This window comes from Biomphalaria glabrata, chromosome 7 (genome assembly GCF_947242115.1).
Source record: "Biomphalaria glabrata chromosome 7, xgBioGlab47.1, whole genome shotgun sequence".
Taxonomy (NCBI): domain Eukaryota; kingdom Metazoa; phylum Mollusca; class Gastropoda; family Planorbidae; genus Biomphalaria; species Biomphalaria glabrata.
In genome coordinates, this window is record NC_074717.1 from 44,435,906 (window position 1) to 44,460,026 (window position 24,121).

A 24,121-nucleotide genomic window follows, 5' to 3' on the forward strand; every position below is an offset into this window, starting at 1 on the left:
ATCTACCAATAATGTACATGCTATTTCCCTTATTCGATATCAAAACAAAATAATTAATTACCAATAATTAATTGACTAATTGAATAGTTTTCTTTATTGGTTCATGTTGTGTTAGGTACAATAAATAATTGTTTAAATTATCAACTTGATCGGAGAATACGTGAAAGAGAAAAAGCGTTAACAATTATTTAAGGGAACTAAACCCAATTAATTTTGCCACATCCCTTGTTGCTATTAAACAAAATAATTAATAACAGTAATTAATTGTAAAATTGGTTACTTTTTGTTTTATTGATTCTTGTCAGTCTATGTCAATAAATAATTGTACGAATTTTTAACTTGATTCGAGAATGGGTGTGGAAGAAATAACTTGTACACACTTTTTATCAGACAGACAGATAGACAGACGGACAGAGTGAGTTGATATAAGGTTTTTAAAAAACTTGACATTTACACATAGACAAAAGTTAATTGATAAGTGAGTTAGTAACTGAATAGAAACAAAAAACACTAACAAAAATGTAACTGTGGTTGTTATTTCAATCCTTTGGAAAGCAGAAAAGTCAAAAGGAAAAAGGATATCCCCCTCCCCTACCACTAGATTTAAAAACAAAAATGTTACATTAAGATTATTTGTTATTAAGGTTTAAAAATTTTCAAAGCAAACAAAAATTAAAATCTACACTGAATTTTGTGAGTGTAGAATATGTTAAGAGAATCAAATTCCCTTTTTTTCATCGGCTGAGGACTTACTACGAAAGTTTGTTTTACGTTTCTTCCTTATCCCCCCAGGATGGCAGGGGTCGGCAGAAGGCAGGGTTCAAACCCAGAACCATAGAGACAACAGTCAAGGGCCCATACAACACAACCAGGTCTAGTTCAAGACAAGCAAAAGTCTTAATGGAAACACACATACTCTCCTGAATTATTTACAAATATTTTGTCATTTTTGTCAGCTGCTCTTTCATATTGACCTTAAATGAGGTTTCATTCATTTAGACCAGCGTTTCCAAAACTTTTTCCTTAATGGAACACATTGCACATTCTCAGTGTTTAGCAGAACACTGATTTTTTTTAGAGATTAATTCATGTGGTGGCCTACTAGTTAATTATTCCAGTAATTCGTGAAAACCTATTCAGGCCTTGCAGGACACTAGGGTTCTGTGGAACACAGTTTGGGAAACACTGATTTAGAAAATCTTGTGAAATACCTTGTGGTTGGCAGCTACTTGAGCTTTGAGGTCACTGATGTTGTCTTGTAAGTTTCTAGAACCCTTGCTCCCAGGATATTTAGCTGGGTCTTGTAAAGCTTTGATCAATTCTGGGAAAAAAAAAGTATTTTTCATAATTATTAACAATGAAAGTCTATTCAAAATAAAGAAAATGATGAAACCCAAATCAAAATAGTTTGTAAGATAAATGAAAGCAAAAATAACTGATATTTAATCAAAACTATGCAGATCATGTACAGCAACTTTTAAATCAGAATTCAAAAAATAAAAACAACTTGGCTGAATATATTGAAACTACCACAATGTAGAATGAAAAATTTGGATATTAAAAATATTGTTATAAACCTACCCTGCACACCACGATCCAATATAGTGTAGGAGGTGCGCTCTAGTTAGTGCACTGTTAAAGATTGAACTGATAATAAATGTTGACAGTAGAGAGACTGGATTCCCAACTAAGTGGATAGGATACTGTATATAATGAGGCAGATTTATTTGCCTGTGTGTTTAATCTGATATTAAAACTGTTATTGTTTTTTCCTTGTCATTGAGTTGCTTGTCATAAATTCATTAAATAAAGTACCGAAGTTAAATGTTATGGAATCTATACCTTGTTCTTTAAACTCTCCATTCTCCACCAACTTGAAAGACTTAAAAACCGCCCCCTCCTGGAATATTGACGTAGAATGTGGAGGCATGGAGCCAGGAGTGATGCCCCCTATATCGGCATGGTGACCTCGACTGGCTACGAAAAAGACTGGCTTGGGCTGGCCATTGAAAAATACCTGCAAGATGAAATTCATAATACAACTCACTAAATGAGCTCGTAAGAAAATGATTGAAAACAAGAATCTAAAACTAATAAGTCAAACTTTGGTAGTTTCTAGCTCAATAATGATTCAGCCATGAAATAAAAGAATTTCACATTTAAAAAATAGCAGATTTTATTTTTGTTTGTCTCTAAATTGTAAAGTAAAAGAGAGATGAAAATGTAGTTCAATAGAAATAGAGTAATCTTTCTCATTCTCTTTCTTTACTATATAAAAAAATTAGTGCTTGTTTTTCTTACTCAGGATTTGCTCAATAAAAACAAAATCTGGTGACTGGCAAGAAACCAAAAATCAGTTACAAACTCTTGTCAATATGATTGCACCACTGAAGATTTGTTCTCACAAATTGAAACGCACAGCTGTCAACTTACTGGTGTTATGACAGTTAAGTCTGGCAGATGACTTCCTCCAGCCTCGGGATGATTACTTAAAATAACATCCCCATCCTTGAAGTTGTCTCCTAGTGTCTTGATCTGAATCAATTGAATATATTCTTTAAAAAAATAACATTGTAAAAAGATATAATATTTTATGTCAATACAAGTTCTGAATTTTTGAATTACATCTGCTGCACTTTCTAGATTGGACTTTTCCTTCTTTTAGGAATGTCCTCATATCAGCAAAAGGAATGGAATAATTCTTTTAATAGACAGTTTATAATGATATTTAAGTCTGTAATTTTTGCTTTACAAGTTGCAGATATGGGATAACAGGTAGTTTATTTAACTCTAGCCCATAATAAATGGCAGCACATAATCTATGAAGGAGGCAACTATAATAAAAAAGAATATTTAAGTATATTTTTGAAAAATATTTGCTTATTGAATTTTGATTTGGCTTTAAAAAAATGTTTTGTAAAAAAGAAACATTGAAAAGAAAGCAAATCTAGAAGTACTTAAATACACCAAACATCACATTAAGTGGATTGGATTTTGAATAAATCCCTTTCTCTAATATTGGCAAAGCTAATTCTCTTTAATGATAATTTGTGTTTAGCAATCACTACTTTAATTTTCAATAAGAATATGCAAATAAATTTGTATGTGTATCTCTTACCCATTCATATGTGTCCACTTACATGTGCTCTCAAAGCAGACATTAAATAAAACATAATAAGAATATCAAGAACAAAAGGACATGAACTTTTTTGTGGCTCACATTCTGAATTTTAGCAGCAGTGCAGTTTGGTTCCACAAGAATAGTGCTGTCAATAATACATTTAAAAAAAAAGAAACTAAAATGATGTGTTTGATACATAGTAAATATTGCTTCTAGTGCGGTGCACTTCAACAGCAACATTGAAGACTGGTTTAAAACCACAGAATGAGAGAAGGCTGCCTACTTTCATCAACTCTTTTCAATATCTTCCTAGAAAAAAAGAATGGAAAATGCTTTTTTTTCATGTATAGCACAACTTAATCATTCTGAAAGTTGAAAGTCTCTCACCTGATATTGCACTGTTTCTTGCATGGCTCCTAAATGTACTGGAATATGTGGAGCATTAGCCACAAGTCCACCATCTGGTCCAAACATGGCACAACTGAAGTCAAGTCGCTCCTAGGGATACATCACATTCAAATTTATATAAATTTAACTTAGTGCTCCTAGGGATACAGCACATTCAAATTTATATAAATTTAACTTAGTGCTCCTAGGGATACATCACATTCAAATTTATATAAATTTAACTTAGTGCTCATAGGGATACAGCACATTCAAATTTATATAAATTTAACTTAGTGCTCCTAGGGATACAGCACATTCAAATTTATATACATTTAACTATGTGCTCCTTGGGATACATCACATTCAGATTTATATAAATTTAACTAGAGTTAACTAAACTGAGTTAACTTGGCCAAGGATGTCCTATAGTTAGAGAAATATTGAAATCATCCAGCACTTAGTTAAATGTATATAAATTTTAATGTGCTGTATGCCTAGGAGCACTTAGTTAAATTTATATAAATTTGAATGTGATGTATCCCTAGGAACACTTAGTTAAATTTATATAAATTTAAAAGTCATGTGATATAAATTTAACTAAGTTATTGAAATCATCCCAAGCTGATGTAAGAGGCCTAGTCAAGCCAACGGAGACTCAATAAGTTTCTGAAATCTTGATTAAAAACTTGATTTCTATCAAAACTCAAAGTTGGATGCTACAATATCAAGGTTCTAAAACTGTGCTAACCACAAACTGTTTCTTCTTCACATCTGAGACAGCCAATTTTTTAAAATGTTTATTTTTTGCTGGTCTCTAGAAAATTAAGTGACCTCATGATATTCAAAGGTGACCTCATGATATTCAGAAGTGACATCATGATATTCGGAAGTGACCTCCTGATATTCAGAAGTGACCTCATGATATTCAGAAGTGACCTCATGATATTCAAAAGTGACTTCATGATATTCAGAACAACATAGAGGAATGATAAGAAAACTTTGGTACATTTTGTCTTTTACAAATGTGACTATTGAAAGTCAAGGGACACAAGAATTATCATAAACCCCAAAATATTTTTTTTTCTGTCAATATAAAATAAGCAGAGGCTCAATGCTTTGTAAATTCCTTCCCCTGAGACAACATTTTATCTTTGGCAATGGATTGGGTCTAAAACTATGTCCTTGTAAAATATTCCAATCAAATGTTTGCCAGTAACTTATGGCAAGGTAAAAGGAAATGAAGACTTAAGAATTAAGTTGTTAAGAAAAGACACAAATATAAAATTCTGCTTGAGAAATAACTTTTGTTAAATAAAAATTGCAACTTGTTTACCTTGATATTAGTTGATATTGAAGTTCTCTGTAAGGCTCTGAAAAGAAATAGGTCAAAATTATATATCAACTAGACAGAACTAAAAACTATAGTAGTAATGCTGAAGTGGTCATTTGATTTAAGCTAAATTTCCATTTGTTTGGAACAATAAAATTATCTTATTTTAAATATTTCTAAGCAATTATATTAGTTTTTAAAAAATATTTTGGTTTAATTCTGAAAGCCAAATAAAAAAACAAAAAACAATAACAAAATGCTAAACATAATTGTAATATTTGTTTTGTTTTTATTTTACATATTTCTGATGCTCCTTCAGAATTTAAAGATTATTACATCTTAACCCAAACCTCCTGAGGACAGCAGGGGATTCTAGTCGGCAGGGGGTCGAACCCTGTACCATCAAAATGACAATCCAGAGCGCATCTCACACGACTAGGCAGCCAACCCGCCCCAGATTCAAATCTCGGTGAAGACTGGGATTTTTAATTTCAGGATCTTCTGGCACCTCTGTAGTCAACCCAGCTCTAATGGATACCTGATATTAGTTGGGGAAAAGAAAAGGCAGTTGGTCGTTGTTCTGGCCACATGACACCCTTGTTAACCGTGGGCCAAAGATACAGATGACCTTTACCTCATCTGCCCCATAGATCACAAGGTCTGAAAGGGGAAACTTTACTCTTTATGTATACATGAGAACAGCTGAAACGTTATAACTTACCGACCCATCTGCTCTGCAGTGCTCATAAACCGATGAGAAAAGATTGACAACTGAATGGCATCTAGGTCAGTGCCCACAACTCTCTTCTTAAGACTCTCCACTTTAATGTTCACGTTACCATGTTTGTTTATTGCAGCTGTGCAGTTTGGTTCCACAAGAATAGTGCTGTCAATAATACATTAAAAAAAACCAACTAAAGTCACAAGAATAGTGCTGTCAATAATACATTAAAAAAAAGAAACTAAAATGATGTGTTTAATACATAGTAAATATTGCTTCTAGTGCGGTGTACTTCAACAGCAACATTGAAGACTGGTTTAAAACCACGGAATGAGAGAAGGCTGCCTACTTTCATCAACTCTTTTCAATATCTTCCTAGAAAAAAGAATGGAAGATGCTTTCGAAGTGAGAAGAAGAATTACCAACTTGCGCTTAGCAGATGACACAGAAGGTCTGGCAGGGGCAGAAAAAGAATTAGCTGACTTGGTGATGTGTATAGACAAGTCTTCCGCAGCATACTGTATGCAAATCAATGCAGAAAAAATATACAAAATTATGACCAATTGCCAACAGGGCTCGAAAAGGGACATCAGTATTAGAGGTGAAGAGCTGGTGAGTGTCAGTAGTATTAAATACCTCAGAGCTATCATCTCAGATGATGAAACCAAATCTGAATTACAAGCTAGAATTGCACAGTCCTCAGCAGCATTTGCAAAACTCAAAACAATCTGGAAAAGAAAAATGCATAGCCTTCGATACTCAGACTGATGCATTTCCTTGTCTTGGTCATATTTTATATGTTTGTAAATCTTGGATGCTGACTGAAGAACTAGAGAGGAGGATCCTAGCAATGGAATTGACTGCTAAAGGAAGATCCTAAGTATCACATACAAGGATCAAATCAAAAATGAAGAAACAGGATTAATACAGCGACTCAAGCCAACGATGACCTGCTAACTACTGTCAAAAAGCGCAAACTAAAACTCCAACAGATGAAGAAAAAAGAGAGAAATAGCACTAGAAAAACACAATGCACAAACACGAAACCCTGCTAGACCAAATTAAAAACTAAGGAATGCCTGAGACCCAAGGCATTTGTTTTTACTTTGGTCCCAAAAGGGTTTCCTATATTTATGTCTATTGTATTTTCTATACACTCGTTTATTGTTACAGCAGTATATCTTTACAGAAGAAGTGCTGGCAATAGTATATTTACCATACCTAATTAGAATTCTGTGCACTTATACAGTTGTAAAGATGTAACAAAAAAAACAACCTAAACTGATCTTGTACATTTTGTTTTTTTCTAGTTACAATGTGTTTTTTTTGAGTAATGCACAAATTGTAAAACTAATTTCCTTACGGACAATAAAGATTATTATTATTATTAAAATACAATGTTTCTAGGTTTCTCAAATGAAGAAACTTTTAACTTTTAAAAATAGACCTACCTATTTTTATCAATGATAATGGCTGGTCCTTTAATTACATGTCCTGCTAATAAATTGTCCAGCAAGAAAACACTTGTATTTAAACAACCTTCTTCAAAGTAACAATGGACAACCTGAGGACAGTTGGACATTGTCATGAGCAGTTGGACAGTGTTTTTTTTTTCTCGAATCTTAAACCTTGTAGGCTTATAATTTTTTTCGTATTGAATTGTGAGTTTGAAATTTTGAGTTTAGGCACAGCGGCACAATTTATACCATGTCGTGCCCGTAATCCTTTAAGGATCACTCTCCCTTTACATAACAAGGGCTATATTCTATACAGTTAAATCATTAAAAACAAGGTCTATTCACAGTTAAAATAGTAAAGGTAGTAAAAATGTAATAATTTGGTAAAAATCTTATGTAAATATTATATGTTCACAGTTCAAAAATCAGATCTTCGTAGACAACCCCACCTCCCGGACAAAGCCCAGTACCTTCCCAGGGTCGACATTGTCGAATAGTGTTTTCAAGGTGTGTGTTCTACAAAATTTCTCTGTATTGAATTGTTTGCTACGTCATAAAGTCAGGTGACATTTATTTGGTCATTCTTTGCTCCAGAGGCAGTTCACCCTCTGAAATTGGTTGAAACGGACAGTTTGTTTGGTCTGTAAAAGATTCTTTGCTTGTCTAAACTAGTGGACAGCTTTAGTACTATTCTCTTACTATTTCATAAGATTTTTGAACCCCTTTTTAGTGAATTGATTGTTTGCTATATCTCTGTTATATTTTCTATGAGGTTTTGTTTATTATTCCTAATCTTAAAGTAGACATTGAGTTTTTTTGTTCCACATAGTTGGTTACACTAAGTAAGACTCTGTGTGAATGGTGTATTTGTCAGGCTGAACCTAGGGACTAAAAATTCCTTATAATATTGAGCAATCAAATGAAATAATTTACACATAAAAAATATATAATTGCTATAAGTAAAAATTACACTTAACATTAATATCAAAGTATTAAACCACAATGCACTGGGAGATATCTTATCATATAGCTTACAGAATTACGAAAAAGAAGATACTTATTTGTAAGAGTTACATATCACATATACAACACACTGGGTGATTTAGAAAATGTGTCAGTGTGCTCATAGTTCTACCAATGAATTATTACTTAGACACAAAAACATTTATCAAATAAATAAACCTTGTGTTGAAATAATCATTAAATGGACAAAATGTTTTCATTTTTATCATTATAATAATTACAAACACAACTGCCAATCATCAGGAACAAGAAAGTTCATCCCTAGAAACAAACAGACTGTTGAATAGAACACAATGTACCTGTTCATGTTGAGGGGGGTCCCTTGCCTCCTGAATCAGGTTGTAAGTTGCCGCCAGAGATTTCCCTACTCCCCTGACTCTTATGTTGTCCACCAAAATGTTTCTCGATCTTAAAGTGAAGCCAAACTCTGTTTGATATCTGAAAATTGTAACGTTTTCTTTCTTTCAAGACAAGATCAACTCATGTAAATTGGAAAGTTTTCTTTCTTTCAAGACAAGATCAACTCAGGTAAATTGGAAAGTTTTCTTTCTTTCAAGACAAGATCAACTCAGTTAAATTAGAAAGTTTTATTTCAAGACAAGATCAACTCAGGTAAATTGGAAAGTTTTCCTTAAAGACAAGATCAGCTCAGGTAAATTGGAAAGTTTTCCTTAAAGACAAGATCAACTCAGGTAAATTGGAAAGTTTTCCTTAAAGACAAGATCAACTCAGGTAAATTGGAAAGTTTTCCTTAAAGACAAGATCAACTCACGTAAATTGGAACGTTTTCCTTAAAGACAAGATCAACTCAGGTAAATTGGAAAGTTTTCCTTAAAGACAAGATCAACTCAGGTAAATTGGAAAGTTTTCCTTAAAGAGAAGATCAACTCAGGTAAATTGGAAAATGTAAAGGGAAAATGTGTACCATACAAAGCTTATGATACTACTTTTTATCTTCTCCCAACATCACAATAATGTCAGTACTATAAAAATAAAACATTGATGAGGCATTTTCCAAAATATAGCACAGTTCAGATCATGTGAAAAGAAGAATTACCAACATTCATAGCATACCAAGGACCTAAAGCGGATTATTATTATTTTTTTAAACTAAGCTTTGCAACCTAATTATATATGTATTAGGATATTACAGGACACATAAAACAATCAAGACAATATTAACTATTACAGTTAGAATGGGTTCAACAAATTAAACCTCTGGTGTCCTTGTAGTATTTTAGGGTTAAATTAATGTCTAATAAAAAATGTTTTTTGTTTTTTTAAACAAAGCTTTGCAACCAAAATTGTATATTAGGATAATACTGAACACATTAAAAAAAAAAAAAAGAGAAAATTAACTATTACAGTTAGAATAAGCCTCTGGTGTCCTTGTGGTATTTTCGGGTTAAAGTGATGTCTAATAAAAAATGAATGCATTAGACGTTACCTGTTGACAAAAGCCATGGAGAAGTCACCATATGAAGAAGTGTTTGCGGTAGCTGGGTAGTGATTGGGACACATGAGTGCACAGTCTGTTCCCTCATACCTGAGGTGTAAGTAGGGGTGGGTCTCAATCTGTTCTCTGCAAGACACAAACACATTAGCATTCAATCATGCCAATCCAAATAATGAATTCAACAGTTCCACAACATATACAGTGGGTTAGTGATAATTAAAGTTTTGTTCCTCAATCAAAAGAAACAGTTCTTTTGTTCACTTCATAATAATCTGTAAAACTAAAACAAAAGTCTGCAAAATAGTGAGAAAAGAGTTCTGTACCTTTGGAAACCTTGACCTTCCAATTCTTCAAAACATTTCTTCTCTAAAGAAGCAATCCTTTCATCAAGTTTCTGAAAGTTTTCTGTAGAATACAATTTGAAAAAAAAAAAGCAATTTTGAAAAGAACATTTTATCTATTCAATAGATCAATAAAACATTGGTGAGAAACAAATGGGAAACAAAATGTTATAGCCAAGTAAAAAATGAAGACTGAAATACTCCATCCTAGTGAATTCTGTAAGCTATAATACAAAATAAAATGTACATTTAATTTTGTAAAGTTCCCCTTTCAGACCTTGCAATCTATAGGGCAGATGATGTCAAGGTTATGTTTCTTTGGCCAATGGTTAATAGCAAGGTGTCATGTGGCCAGCACAACGACCAACTGCATTTACTTTCCCCAACTAAAGTCAGGTACCCATCAGAGCTGGGTGGACTAAGGAGTGCCCTAAAAATCCCAAAATTCAAATCCCAGTATTCATGAGATTCAAACCCAGCTTAACCAGTCAGCAAAAAAAACCCAACCATTTAATTTTGTAGCCTATAGAAATCAACAAAAATAAATATTTACCACTAGCATAAATTAAAGCAGCAGGTTCCTGTGCTTCATAGACAACATCAGCAAGAGCCATGCCATAGGCCGACAGAATGCCTGCATACCTAGGAGACAGGGAGTTGTAGCTAGGTAAGTACAAGTATAGACAGAATGCCTGCATACCTAGGAGACAGGGAGTTGTAGCTAGGTTAGTGCTTGTAAAGACAGAATGCCTGCATACCTAGGAGACAGGGAGTTGTAGCTAGGTTAGTGCAAGTAAAGACAGAATGCCTGCATACCTAGAACACACAGAGTTGTAGCTAGGTTAGTGCTTGTAAAGACAGAATGCCTGCATACCTAGGAGTCAGGGAGTTGTAGCTAGGTTAGTGCTTGTAAAGACAGAATGCCTGCATACCTAGAACACACAGAGTTGTAGCTAGGTTAGTGCTTGTAAAGACAGAATGCCTGCATACCTAGAACACACAGAGTTGTAGCTAGGTTAGTGCTTGTAAAGACAGAATGCCTGCATACCTAGAACACACAGAGTTGTAGCTAGGTTAGTGCTTGTAAAGACAGAATGCCTGCATACCTAGGAGTCAGGGAGTTGTAGCTAGGTTAGTGCAAGGAAAGACAGAATGCCTGCATACCTAGGACACACAAAGTTGTAGCTAGGTTAGTACAAGTATAGACAGTATACAATTTATTTCTAATGACCTCTTTCATATTTGAAAGTATAGGTTTAAGTTTTCTAAATATAAATAACAAACGAAACAATATTTACAGCTAAGAGAATAACATTGTCCAAAGTCAAAGAGTCATGTCTGATTCTATTTGAAATAAAATTCCGAAAACCAAAAACACATACCTATGAATAAAGACTTCCTTCATACCTAGTGAACGAGCAATAGCACAAGCATGCTGCCCCCCAGCACCTCCGAAACATGCCAATACATGGCGGGAAGTATCATAACCTTTGGCCTAAAGATTTAACATGATTTAAATACTTTGCAGTTTTTAGAAAAGATTTCTATTTATTTTTATCATGGAAATATAGCTAAATATAGCTAAATACTTAAGACATATACATACTGAGCACTTTACAATATTTCTCACTACTTGTAAAAAAAAATAATATTTTTGTCAGCAAAACAGTTGTCACTCTTACTTGGGTTAAGGCTCTGATGGGTCGGCACATGGCCTCATTGGCTACAGAAATAAACCCAAGGCTGACTTGTTCTTTGGTCATTGGGACAAACTCAAGATTTTGACTTTCATGTTGACACTTTAAGAACAAGTTGACCTGAGAAATGATTTCAAATGACTAGTAAAATGTTGGCATGCTTGAAATAAATTAAAACAACACAACATACGAAACACTACAGTTTGTCCAAATGGTACAAAGTTGATTTTTTTTACAAAAATGCCAATCAGTTAGATCTAAGCTTGGATTAGGTGTTCAATTCACAAAATCTATTTTTTATATTATAGTATTAATGAAACTTAAGCAGTTTAAAAACACTACAGCCTTACATGATTATAAAATCATATTAACCTCATGAGTCAGATCTTCAAAGGCTTTCAGTGTAGCTGCTTTATCAAGTGGCATGTCTTCAGTCTTACCAAATATACGTGGGAAATATTCTGGTAGCAGTCGACCAAGGCAAAGATTAGCATCAGTAATTGTCAATGGGCCACCTGTCAAGAATTTGTTCAACATTCAAAACATAATATTGTGTTTTTCACCTGACACTAGCATTCATCCTTAGCAGTTTTGTTGTGGGTCAGCATTTTAAATTTACATTTATTACAGAAGATAGGTTCTTGGATCTACTGCAGTGATAGATTTTCGAATTAATACTCTCTCCAAATATCCTACTTAAAGAGCTAAGTTTGTAGGGTTTAAGAATTAGGTTTAAAGTTCAACTTGACTTAATTCTCTTGCATTTGGCTGTTAATTGCTCTTTTGTGTGTGTGGATGTATCACAAACCTTTTATTAATTTATATTTTATAACAAAACATCAACTGTGAATTAATTGATAGAGCCAAGATAATGTCCCACATTTAATCTACTAGAATTGCAAAAAACAAAAGAGCGCGCTTCAATCTTTCCTTTACCTTTCATGTAACAGACAGGACCAGGGTGTGCCCCAGCAGATTCAGGTCCCACAACAAACATACCAGACCTGAAGAACAACATCGATCCTCCACCAGCGGCTACTGTATTGATGTCCAGCTGAAAAAAACAAAAAAACATTTTTAATTGATTTTTTCCCAATACTTGTCTCATACTATTTTTAAAATGTTATTGGCAGGACATCGGTATAGTTATAACACAGATATAAACCAATGAAACCAAATACAAAACTAGTAGACTTGACTGCAATGATGAAGTTACGTGAAGTATGAAAGGCACAATAAGAGATAGGCTTTCATCATCATTATTATAACCTGTCCCTCAACTTTCAGGGTGCTGTGACAGCTTAACCAAATCCCTCTACTTTAGCTGGTCAGCAGCTGTTCTTAGCAGGATAGCAAGATTGTGGCCGGTCCATTCTTTTATGTTACCCAGCAAGCCTTTCTTTGGTTGCCCTTTCTTCATGCTCCCTCCACTGCACCTTGACAGTGAGTCATGTCATACAATATGACAGAACCAGCTCAGTTTTCATATCTTCACAGTATTGAGGAGTTCTTCATTTTCACCAGCCAGAGTGTTGACTTGTGAAAGTATGAACTCATTTGTCTTCTGTTCCTGGTATCTGATACCCAACATTTGTCTGTAGCATTTACTCTCAAAAGCTTGGATTTTTCTTTCTGCCTCACTGTTCAGTGTCCTGGTATCTGATACCCAACATTTGTCTGTAGCATTTACTCTCAAAAGCTTGGATTTTTCTTTCTGCCTCACTGTTCAGTGTCCAGGTATCTGATACCCAACATTTGTATGTAGCATTTACTCTCAAAAGCTTGGATTCTTCTTTCTGCCTCACTGTTCAGTGTCCAGGTATCTGATACCCAACATTTGTCTGTAGCATTTACTCTCAAAAGCTTGGATTTTTCTTTCTGCCTCACTGTTCAGTGTCCAGGTATCTGATACCCAACATTTGTATGTAGCATTTACTCTCAAAAGCTTGGATTCTTCTTTCTGCCTCACTGTTCAGTGTCCAGGTATCTAATACCCAACATTTGTATGTAGCATTTACTCTCAAAAGCTTGGATTCTTCTTTCTGCCTCACTGTTCAGTGTCCTGGTATCTGATACCCAACATTTGTCTGTAGCATTTACTCTCAAAAGCTTGGATTCTTCTTTCTGCCTCACTGTTCAGTGTCCTGGTATCTAATACCCAACATTTGTCTGTAGCATTTACTCTCAAAAGCTTGGATTCTTCTTTCTGCCTAACTGTTCAGTGTTCAACTTTCATAAACATTTTAAAGTGCAGAGACCATTAGGTTTCAAAAGAGTCATAATCACTAACTAGCACATATACTTCAACAATGCTAAACCTGTGGAGCCTGTATTGTGATTCCTGCTGTAGTTGTCTCAAACACATGTTCAAACTCTCCTGCAAACCTGCTGACATCAGTTGAAGTGCCTATGGACAGACAAACAGTAAGTGATATCATAATGCTACATGGAACTTAGCAGATATTTTAAAACAAACTGATTATCATTTAAAGCTATGTTGTGTTTTCTCAAGGTTTGATACTTAAGTGAATCCACACCAAATGTGATGCTTCATAAATATAGATTACAAACCAATTATCCTAGCAATCAGTGGATCAGAGTTTACACGGATGGCTCATCCCATAAAGCCACCACAAATGGAGGAGCTGGAATACTCATCAAATGGCAAGATGAAGGAAAACTAGAAAAATCCATTGCAACTGGAGAAGGGAAGCACTAGCACTAACTGCTACCATGCTAGCAAATCATCCAAGTTCCCCATACAGTCAGATTGTCTTTCTAACTGATGTGAAAACAACCCTCCAAAGCTTGCAAAACTCTGATTTCTCTTATATTAAAAACCTCAGAACAGCACTTACAAAGCTCAAGAACAACAGCAAAAAAACTGTTATTCAATGGATACCAGCTCATATACAACTAGAAGGAAATGAGAAAGATGACGCTTACTATAAGCTATCATGACAAGACCAATGTCTAATCTTTCGACTGGACACAACAGAATGTGACAACACATGTACCGGAAGCTCAAAACTGGAACCAGTGAAATCTGCCCATGTGGAGTATCACCAGAGAATGCCGACCACGTCCTCCAAAACTGCTCTCTTTACCAAGAGGCCCGTATAAGACACTGGCCCCAAAACACCCCAATAGAAAGAAAACTATATGGAGAGCTCCCTGATTTGGAAACCACCATCCATGTACCACTACTTTCCTTTAAAATGAAAAATCTGTAGGAACAAACATATCATATTTTGTCGAATTCCTGGTAAATCTAAGCATGATAGGTATAATTACCTCCCATGTCAAAGCCTATCACAGGAACTTTGCTGTCCTTATCAAATGTGGTCTCAGCATAACCAACAACACCACCAGCTGGACCTGACAATATTGCATGAGAACCCATAAAACTGTTGACAGACAAATTTGATTCAACCATTCAACAAAGCTGGATGAAATTTGTTTAGTCTATTACCTTAATTAACTGTTTCTCTCCTAACTGACGATACCAACAGTGATTTAATTAAATTAAATTTTGGTTTTATATACTGTATTTGTGTTATATAAACAGAGCATGCATTCTTTTATAATCATATATCTAATATAATATTTCCTGATTGCATACAAAAAGTTATTGATGTTTAATCATAACAGGGGAGTGAAACACAATGGAGAAAAATGAATAATTCCATTAGAACATGGAAAATAATTACGGAGAGATAGAGTTAGAAATATATTTTTAATGTGATATAATTTAAAAAAATAAAATAAAATGTCATAAACATCAACATGCACTTTAGTGGTTATTATTAAAACTATAAGGAATTTAAAAAAATGTTTCTTTCATTTATGTAAAAAAAATAATGTTACCTGGCCATTGGCGTTAACCCACCATCTGACTGCATAAACAGAATTTTAGCATCCTGTGGAGTGTGTAAAAAAAACAAAAACATTGTAGATATTTAAAATGTTTATTCCTACTTGATGTTGTTGATGACATGTTCAAATGGATCAAAGTGTTACCTGGAGACCAGAACTAAATCCATTGACATATTTCTTAATACATGGAGTCAGGTAAGCATCAGCACAGGCTGAAACGTAAGGTAGATAACTGTGTTAGTTTACTATCATAACAAAATGACATCAGCCCTGTCTTATATATATAGCAGTCATTCCCTTGTAGGACTAAGATGTATTACTTCCTAGAGCTGAAAGGTCTTGGACTGTAACAGGGGAAAATAGAATTCAGGCTTGAAACATGCTATCTTCATGTTCACAATCTTAAGTCAGGCTTCAAACATGTGACCATATTCAGAATCTAAAGCCCAAACACATAACAATGAGTCATTGGTCATTCTCTACTGTCCTGTATGAGATACAGGAAGCAAGAAGCAATGTTTTAAAAGCAAATAAAGCTTTCAAACATTGACTAAAATAACTACAAGATATATCCTCTCGAAACTAAATAACAAAACCTTTTATCTCCATGGGCTGCTTCATTGATGCTAACAATAAAAACAAAACAACATTTTTTTAACCCTAACAACCAAAATCATGAACGGTTGTAATAATACAATATAATTGACAAGACAAAAGTACACTACCTGTATATCCTCTAGGAACTATTCTAGCCATACACATGACTTTAGAAGATAAGGACACATTAGTGAAGCCCATCTCTTGTGCCAATCTACCAACACTTTCTTCATGCTCACAGAAACTGAATTAAAATAAACATAACACAAACTTGTACACTGTATTGGTACACACACATTTAATTAGGAAACAAAAACAACATCCAATCCATTGTATTTTTAAACTTGTCAAAGTAACACAAATAGCATGATTTGAGGTAAAACTTGTTACATTAACAAAAATCAAACATGATTTAAGAAAGGTTATTACGAGAACTTACAAAGTGTTAAGCAAGATTTACGGACTTACAAAGTGTTTAAGTTCAGCATGATTTACAGAATTACAAAGTTTTAATCTAGAAACTTACATGTATGAATGCATAAAAACAACAGCCAGACTTTTGATGCCCTTATCAAGAACAGTTTGTAAATCTTTCTTCAGTTGAGTCAAGGCCACAGGCTTCCATCTCAGGAGCTACATAAAAATATCCAGACAAATTAAATATTTTAAAAACATCTATTTCATCTCATCAATATTCCAAGAGGTAGGATATTTGTACTTGGAAGGACTAGATGTACAACTACAAGGAAGAACTAGATGTAAAAGCATAAGTTGCATTTTTTGGTGAGAAACTAGCTTAAGCAGTTGGATTAGAGTTATCTCAACATGTGGCCAACATGTTAATACAGACCGAGGTAAGATTAACAACAAACTCTTTTTTTTTCTCAGTTACGCCCAGACGTTCAACAGTACTTGCTATCTTTAGATTTTATAATTTTTCTAAAGATTTGACATGAAAACTCTCACATGATTCAGGCCAAAGCTCCAGAGGGAAAAATTAGAACAAAGTAAAAGATCCACAGTCCAGAACAAGATTTTATTTATTTCTGTTTTCAATGATTGACAAGGATGTTATTTTGTGATCAGCACAGTAAAATTAAGAGAAAACATTTTTTGCCTGGGATTTTCTTCATATATCGGTAAAATGTTCCAGTGATGTTGGTAACATAATGCTGTTTAAATAAGGTATGTTTTAATATTGAAATTCCAAAAACATAATAAATAAATAAATAAATTATGGCTTTTATATAGCGCTACTTTCATGCTTATAGCATGCTCAGAGCGCTTTGGTCCAATCTCAGTTGTGGACCAGCGGGGGGTATCTAGGAGAAGATTTTTCAGTGCTGCCTTTAGGCGCTCAGTAAACAACTCTGCCAGAGTTGGGTGTCGAACCTCGAGCCCCCTTCATAGGTAGCCAAGCCAGGCAAAGTTGAAGCGCACTTAGCCTCTCGACCACGCTTCCCATATAATACTGTATATATGACTAACTAGTAAAGTACCTTTTCACCCGTTGACCCTTGAACTAAGTCACCATGCTTGTCTAGCTCGCAATCCATTTGGTGCAGCACAACTCTCTCTTCTACTTCAATTACGTCTTCATAGAGATTTTCTGGACATACTATTTCCTGTTCTCTCAAACAATGTCATGGAAATGTTATTTCAAGAAAATAAGAGGACACTTTGACTGGTGTTTAATTTTATGAGAAAGTAATTAAGAAAGAAACGATGAACAAGTCAGAGAGAAAATAATGGCATATTCTCTAGATGAAGTTTGTGCATAAAAAAATATATAATTGAGAAAAATAAAATATTGTAACGTGTCTTACTATCTAAGCTCTCTGCAAATTGCAACAAAGAACTTGACAACTCAGGGCTCCAAAGTAAGGTAACAGAATAATGTCAAATACATCACAGCCAATACTATAAAATCGGCAACAACATTATTCTGAATGTATAAAAACTTTGCCTCTTCTTTCTCTTGTATTCAATTCTCTGTTCCGGACTGAATTCACACCGTGCTGGTTCTTGACTCTGACTTCGCCTCGTATTTGTGACATTGCAAGGTAATGTGAAGTGACTTGACTCTAACACATTCGCTCTTATATAAGGTCCCTATAGGCCTTCTAAAACCAGATGGAACGTTGCTTGACCATTCTGGTTGATCACATGACTACATTGGACGTGACTTACTGAACTGGTGTGTAATGTCACTCCTCATGGTTGACTGCTCGTCTAGCTCTAGCCTGGGGTGATTTGCAAGGGCTAAAAACACACACAGCACTACCCCTATCTGGGTCACCACCAGGTTTATAACTATATAATAAATTCACTTCAAGAGTTTAATAGCCTCTAAATATAAATATACATTGAATCAAGATTAAGAATTAAAAAATTACCAAGTCAAATATATTGGGGCGAGACTGATTTCCAATATGTAGAAGATCTCTAAAACCTTTGGTTATCAAGAGTGCCATTCGCTCCCCCTTTCTTTCCAGAAGTGCATTGGTAGCTACTGTTGTACCCATTCTAATCCAGTCAATCAGTCTAGTATCTATCTGTGAATCTTTTGATGGCAAAGTTTGTGTTTCCTAAAAGAAGTAGAAATAAGTTTTGAAGTTTGAAAAAAGGTTTTGCTGCTATACCATACATAACATTTATCTATTTGGCCAGAGAGAATGTGTTTAAGACTCATGTCATGATGGTACTAATATGACTTCAGCCTGTCATTACAGTGTCCTCCTTAAGAAAGCTTGAGCTTATATGCAACAATCTTCTTTTATGAATAAACTTAAAATTACTCTGATCTAGGAATTATTTTTTGAGGGCACTTCAAATCTTTAATAGCTTTAAATCACTTATTAAAACTGTGGTTGGAAAATATTCTGTCTATGCCTCACTATCATCTCCCAAAAGGTACAAGGTACACATGCACTATTGACAACAGTGTCAAGACACAGTGTTGTGAGATGTTTCTAGTGATGTATTTAATGTAGCACCCATTCCAGAGACAGTCCTAGGGTGGTGAGAGACCTAAGACTGGAGTGGTGGCAATGCATTTGTGACAGAGACTGCACTGTTCTGTTATATGCTGTTATATCATTATCATGTACTTCAGTGTAAATAGACTTCCTCATTTTCCTTGGCTCTGTTTCATTGAGTTGCTTGCTTAAATTTATAACAATATGAATGTAAAAGTAAAGTTCCCCTTTCAGACCTTGTGATCAATGGGGCAGATGATGTACAAAGGTCATCTGTTTCTGTGGCCCACTGTTAACAAGGGTGTCATGTGACCATCACGAGGACCAACCACCTTTACTTTTCCCCAACTAATGTCAGCTACCCATAAGAGCTGGGTGGACTCAAGAGGCGTCCAAAGATCCTGAAATTAAAAATCCCAGTCTTCACTAGGGGTGCACCGGATAGTACTTTTTGATATTCGGCCGGAGCCGGATATAACCGGATAGTAAAATTAGATATTCGGCCGGAGCCGGATACCTACATGACTCAAACAGCTCGTTTTACTGAAGTTTTTGCAAATCTTCTATATAACATACCTATATTCATATTATTTTGTTATTTACTTTCTTACTTTAAACTCTATCACTGATTGAGCATTTTTTTTTTTACAGATATGCTTATCATAAACTAATCTTTGTAACATGAGATGGTGTGTGCGTATGTATGAGGCCGCTAATTGTAAAGTAGAATGTGGGATAACTCATGCAGAATATATAAACTTATATGTAACTAAGGTAAAGGTAAAGTTCAATCTTGGTTTTATAGCGTTAATCTCTCTTAAGTACAGTCTAAGTTGTATAGTGGGTGGATGTTTGTGTTCATGTATATGACATCATCAACTTGTCATTAGGCTCGTGTTTTAAAGGCCACAAACCGCTTCTGGTTTGTAACTAATACAGATAGTGGCTACGTAAATATCTTAAGTAATTTCAGTAATAACGAGGAGTTACTTAACACTCTTAAATTATTATTAAGAATATTGTGATTCAATCAAGACACGCATAACACAAGAGTAAGATTTAAAGTTAACACGTTAGAAAAAGTAATTCAACAGTAATATTTATTTATTTACAAAAGAATACATAATGCTAATTTAATATAATAAACATATACACATCCTTTAAAAGTTAAAGCATTAAAGCACAGCAAAAAGAAAATGAATCTATATGTAGGGGTGTGTCCTGTAGTTCAGCGCTCTAATTGACATTTCTCTTCAAGTAAACAAACTTAGTGTCATCATCTAGTGACCTCTAGACAGTGTCAATATGTCTTAACAATTTGGTTTGTGGTCCAGACCCTTGATTGACAACCTATCTCATAATAAACAAACTCATACTAGATTAACCTTATAGAGATTTGGCTTGTAGTCCCGCCCCTAATAAAAATTCTGCTCTAAGTAAACAAACTCAGTTCCCTCATAAGATGTGAACTCTAGACAGTGTCAACACGTTGACATCTGGCTTAATGTGGTCAGTTGCCTATCTGTGAACTCAATGTTATGGACTAAACAAACAAAAGGAGGTGGGGCTTGCTCATCTCTACATCTGGAGATATACTCGCACATCTAGACAGATTATCAGCGTGACGTAGTTAAGGAATATTACGTGTTTACAAGTCCACTCAAAGGTCAAGACAAGCTTTTAAAATGTGCCAGACATCGCTGCTACGTATGTAATACGAATTTATAATGTAAAGTCTAGTCTACCCCCCCCCAATAACTAACCTAGTTCCCTCGTGTGACCTCTAGAGAGTGCTTACGTCCATCGTATCTGACTTGGGTTCACCTGTCAATCAATGAACTCAATGTGATGGGCTAAACAAAAAAAAGGGGAAGGGAGTTGTTCATCTAGAAATCTACCTGGTTACCTTAGAGGTGTGGCTCTTGTAGTCCAGCCCCCCACCCCCAATAAAGATTAACTACTAAGTAAACAAACTCAGTTCCCTCGAAAGGTGTGGCCACTAGAGAGTGTCAATACGCTGACATTAAACCTACGTCCATCGTATTTAACTTGTGGTTACCCGCCCATAAAAAACTCAATGTGATGGACTAAACAAATAAAAGGGGGTGGGAGTTGTTCATCTCTACCTCTGGAGATATACCCGCACAGCTAGACAGACGTCTGGTCAGCATGACGTAGTCAATGAATGTAGCATTTTAACATGTTAACTAACTTACTCAAAGGTCAAGACAAGTTGAAAAAAGTGCCAGCCATTGTTGCTCTGTATGTAAAGCGCATTTATGATGTAAAGTTTCATCTCTATTTATATTAAGTTATTAACACGCCTTGTCTTTATAATAAACGATGTTTGGTGCATATTCATAATGGCTCTATTTTTAAGCACATTATTTTGTTTTCATATAAACATTAATACATTCTATAACAGACAGAGTAATGGAACGAGGTCCACTTTATGCATATTAAATTATGTACTTTTTACTATCCGGTTTACTATCCGGTAGTGATATCCGACCGGAGCCGAATAGCACCGGATAGTAAAAAATGCCGGATATTCGGCAGAAGCCGGAGGGACTATCCGGTGCACCCCTAGTCTTCACCAGGATTCAAACCCAGGACAGATGACCTTAATATCATCTGCCCCATAAAGCACAAGGCCTGAAAGGGAAACAAAAAAAGATAATCATGAGAAGATATTTATTTATTTATTAGACAGATCTAGATTAAGACTAGACTCTTATCACACCTGGTGTATTATTCGTCGAATGGCTTCTTTAGGCGCATCATCATAATTGGCAGGATCTTCAGATAGTAGCTTCATCAAACGGACTTTACCATTTGGACATTTAGCCCAAATGTCCGTAAATGTACCACCCCTGTCTATTGCAAATTGAAATTTGCCGAATCCATCCATGACAACTTTATAGAGGTCAAGATTTTTTGTTCTTACTCTTTAATTAGTAGTCTAAGTCTTAGACTTAGGTCGAAATGAACTCTAGACTCGTTTAGAGTAGTGTCTCTACTCCTATAGTCCTATAGACTATTTTTTACTATAGAATTATAAACTATAGATCTAAATCTAGTACTAGTGACCGTACTAGTATTACTACTACTACTAGTACTACTACTTGAGTACTACTCTTCAACTCTTGTCTCTACTAGTGAGTACTACTAGATCTAGTAGTAGTGTAGTAGATCTAGTAGTAGATTTAGATTTCTAGAATATTTCATTGGCAATAGACATCTAATAGACTAGTGACACTAGTCTGACTAGTCATACTCATAGACTAGACTTGACTGTCTTGACTAGAGTAGTACTCACTAGTAGAGTTAGACTTCAGTTAGACTCAGCAGAGTCAGTTAGAGTCAGTCTACACTGTCTACAGTAGTACAGTCTACAGAGTAAAATTATTTTTTTTTTAAATAGAGAAGTCTTGACTTCAACCAGATCTAGAATATTATCCTAGGCCTAGAGTTATCTTAGAAATCACTAGATCTACACTAGAATCTAGATTCTATATAATATATCTAGTAGTAGTATTACTATTAGACTTTATCAGAGTCTAGATCTAGATCTAGATTCTAGATATATATTATAGAGTAGATCTACACTTTGGTCTTTTAACTTTTTTCTTTTACTGCAGTGGTCTCCCTTGCGAACTGTCACTGACCTGTAAAATTAAAGGTATAAATCCATATTTCTATGTATCATATAGGCCTAATATTTGGCTATTGAAATTTTCATACATGGCAGAAAACCCAGTGGCGTAGCTATTGAGATTTGGGGGCTCATGGGGCTTGACATTCGACAAAATGACATAAGATATTAATATATGTCTAAATTCCAATTGGTAGATAAGTTAAATTAACAAAAAGAAAAAAAATCATTTAGACTATTTTAATGAATAATACCCTTAAAATTGTTTATTGGCGAGATAATGCACATGTAACAAATCTCAATTCATATCGCCTCACGTCGTGCTTTCTGTGCAGCAAAGGCATCTATAACATTATCTAGATCAATGCTGTTTAGTATTTTTAACTCCACATGAATAGCAACATTACATGACAGTGGCTTGGTATTTAATATTTAATGTAAAAAAAATATTATACTATAATTGACAGTGAAGTGGGGGCCCGGGGGTACTTTTGACAGTGAACATTCAGTCTTCTGTCTTGTGCAATCCTGGACATCTACGTAGGGCTATAATTAGGCTACTTAGTAGTCGTTTTTGTTTTGTTTTTCAAGAAATGACATGATGGACAATGAATACTGGCATAGTGTTGAGATCAAGGGAATTAAAGTCTTGAGTTTGTTCCCCTTGAGATTCTTCAGAAGTGGAAGGGAAAAAAACGACTCTTGAACATTCAATTCTGGGAAACTCTACAAACAAAAGCAAATAGAATAGATCTATAGTACAACTGTTACAACGCTTTTTACAAAGCTTATATTAACTCACTTTGTCTGTTTGTCTGTCCAAAAGTTTCTACACGTTATTTCTCCGACACCCAATCTCGGATCAAGCTGTAATTTTGCACAATTGTCTCTTTTACCTAACAATAGAAGAATCAATAAAAAAATATATATCCATTAGTTAATTAGCTTTTGGTAATTAATTATTTTGTTTGGTAACTCGAACAAGGGAAAGAAATAGTACTTGACAGAAGTACTTGACAGAAGTGGTGGTCTTAGCTGAATTAGTTCTCTTTGTATGTCGCCGATCTAAAATTGAAACAAACAATAACATTTCCTTCAGAAATGAACATTATTACATCCTGGTCAAAGGTCATGCAGGACGGAACGAGATGGAAGAGGTCAGCGTTCAACGCAAATATCTCATGACCAGGCTGCCACCCATAGGTTGAATCAACGAGAGAAGAATTTTTTCGGCACATGTTCGATTTTAGTGCTTCAAAAATTAACTTATAAATGTTTTCAATGCTAGTTCTCTATATTATAAGCTATAAGCCCCACCCGATTGACCGGCCGCTATTTGGAGCTCCCCGGTCAAAAATAATTTATTAAAGATGTTATTTTGACACAATAATTGTTCTGGTTCCTACTATTTTAACAAAACTTGTTTGCTTAACTGACGCCTCATAGAAATGAAAGTGTTTGTTTTGAGCCTCGTTGTCACTT

At 34.7% G+C, this 24,121-nt stretch overlaps 1 protein-coding gene across 1 annotated transcript in view; it reads right to left on the bottom strand.

Annotated features, from left to right (window-relative positions):
- The window catches only part of LOC106059948 (5-oxoprolinase-like), a 29,574-nt gene extending 7,533 nt beyond the window's left edge, over positions 1 to 22,041 (bottom strand). The window contains exons 1-24 of the mRNA XM_056034746.1: positions 21,728 to 22,041; positions 18,403 to 18,594; positions 17,506 to 17,631; positions 16,533 to 16,639; positions 16,135 to 16,250; positions 15,554 to 15,621; positions 15,401 to 15,453; positions 14,828 to 14,940; positions 13,852 to 13,940; positions 12,470 to 12,587; positions 11,906 to 12,048; positions 11,519 to 11,653; positions 11,219 to 11,331; positions 10,390 to 10,478; positions 9,819 to 9,900; positions 9,487 to 9,621; positions 8,339 to 8,477; positions 7,011 to 7,123; positions 5,560 to 5,724; positions 4,842 to 4,878; positions 3,509 to 3,619; positions 2,434 to 2,535; positions 1,843 to 2,017; positions 1,212 to 1,321 (exon numbers count right to left, since the gene is read on the bottom strand). Coding sequence (XP_055890721.1) covers positions 1,212 to 1,321; positions 1,843 to 2,017; positions 2,434 to 2,535; positions 3,509 to 3,619; positions 4,842 to 4,878; positions 5,560 to 5,724; positions 7,011 to 7,123; positions 8,339 to 8,477; positions 9,487 to 9,621; positions 9,819 to 9,900; positions 10,390 to 10,478; positions 11,219 to 11,331; positions 11,519 to 11,653; positions 11,906 to 12,048; positions 12,470 to 12,587; positions 13,852 to 13,940; positions 14,828 to 14,940; positions 15,401 to 15,453; positions 15,554 to 15,621; positions 16,135 to 16,250; positions 16,533 to 16,639; positions 17,506 to 17,631; positions 18,403 to 18,594; positions 21,728 to 21,895 — 2,799 coding nt within the window. The 5' untranslated portion in view covers positions 21,896 to 22,041. The remainder of the gene's footprint in view (positions 1 to 1,211; positions 1,322 to 1,842; positions 2,018 to 2,433; positions 2,536 to 3,508; positions 3,620 to 4,841; positions 4,879 to 5,559; positions 5,725 to 7,010; positions 7,124 to 8,338; positions 8,478 to 9,486; positions 9,622 to 9,818; positions 9,901 to 10,389; positions 10,479 to 11,218; positions 11,332 to 11,518; positions 11,654 to 11,905; positions 12,049 to 12,469; positions 12,588 to 13,851; positions 13,941 to 14,827; positions 14,941 to 15,400; positions 15,454 to 15,553; positions 15,622 to 16,134; positions 16,251 to 16,532; positions 16,640 to 17,505; positions 17,632 to 18,402; positions 18,595 to 21,727) is intronic.
- Between the last annotated feature and the right edge of the window lie 2,080 nt (positions 22,042 to 24,121).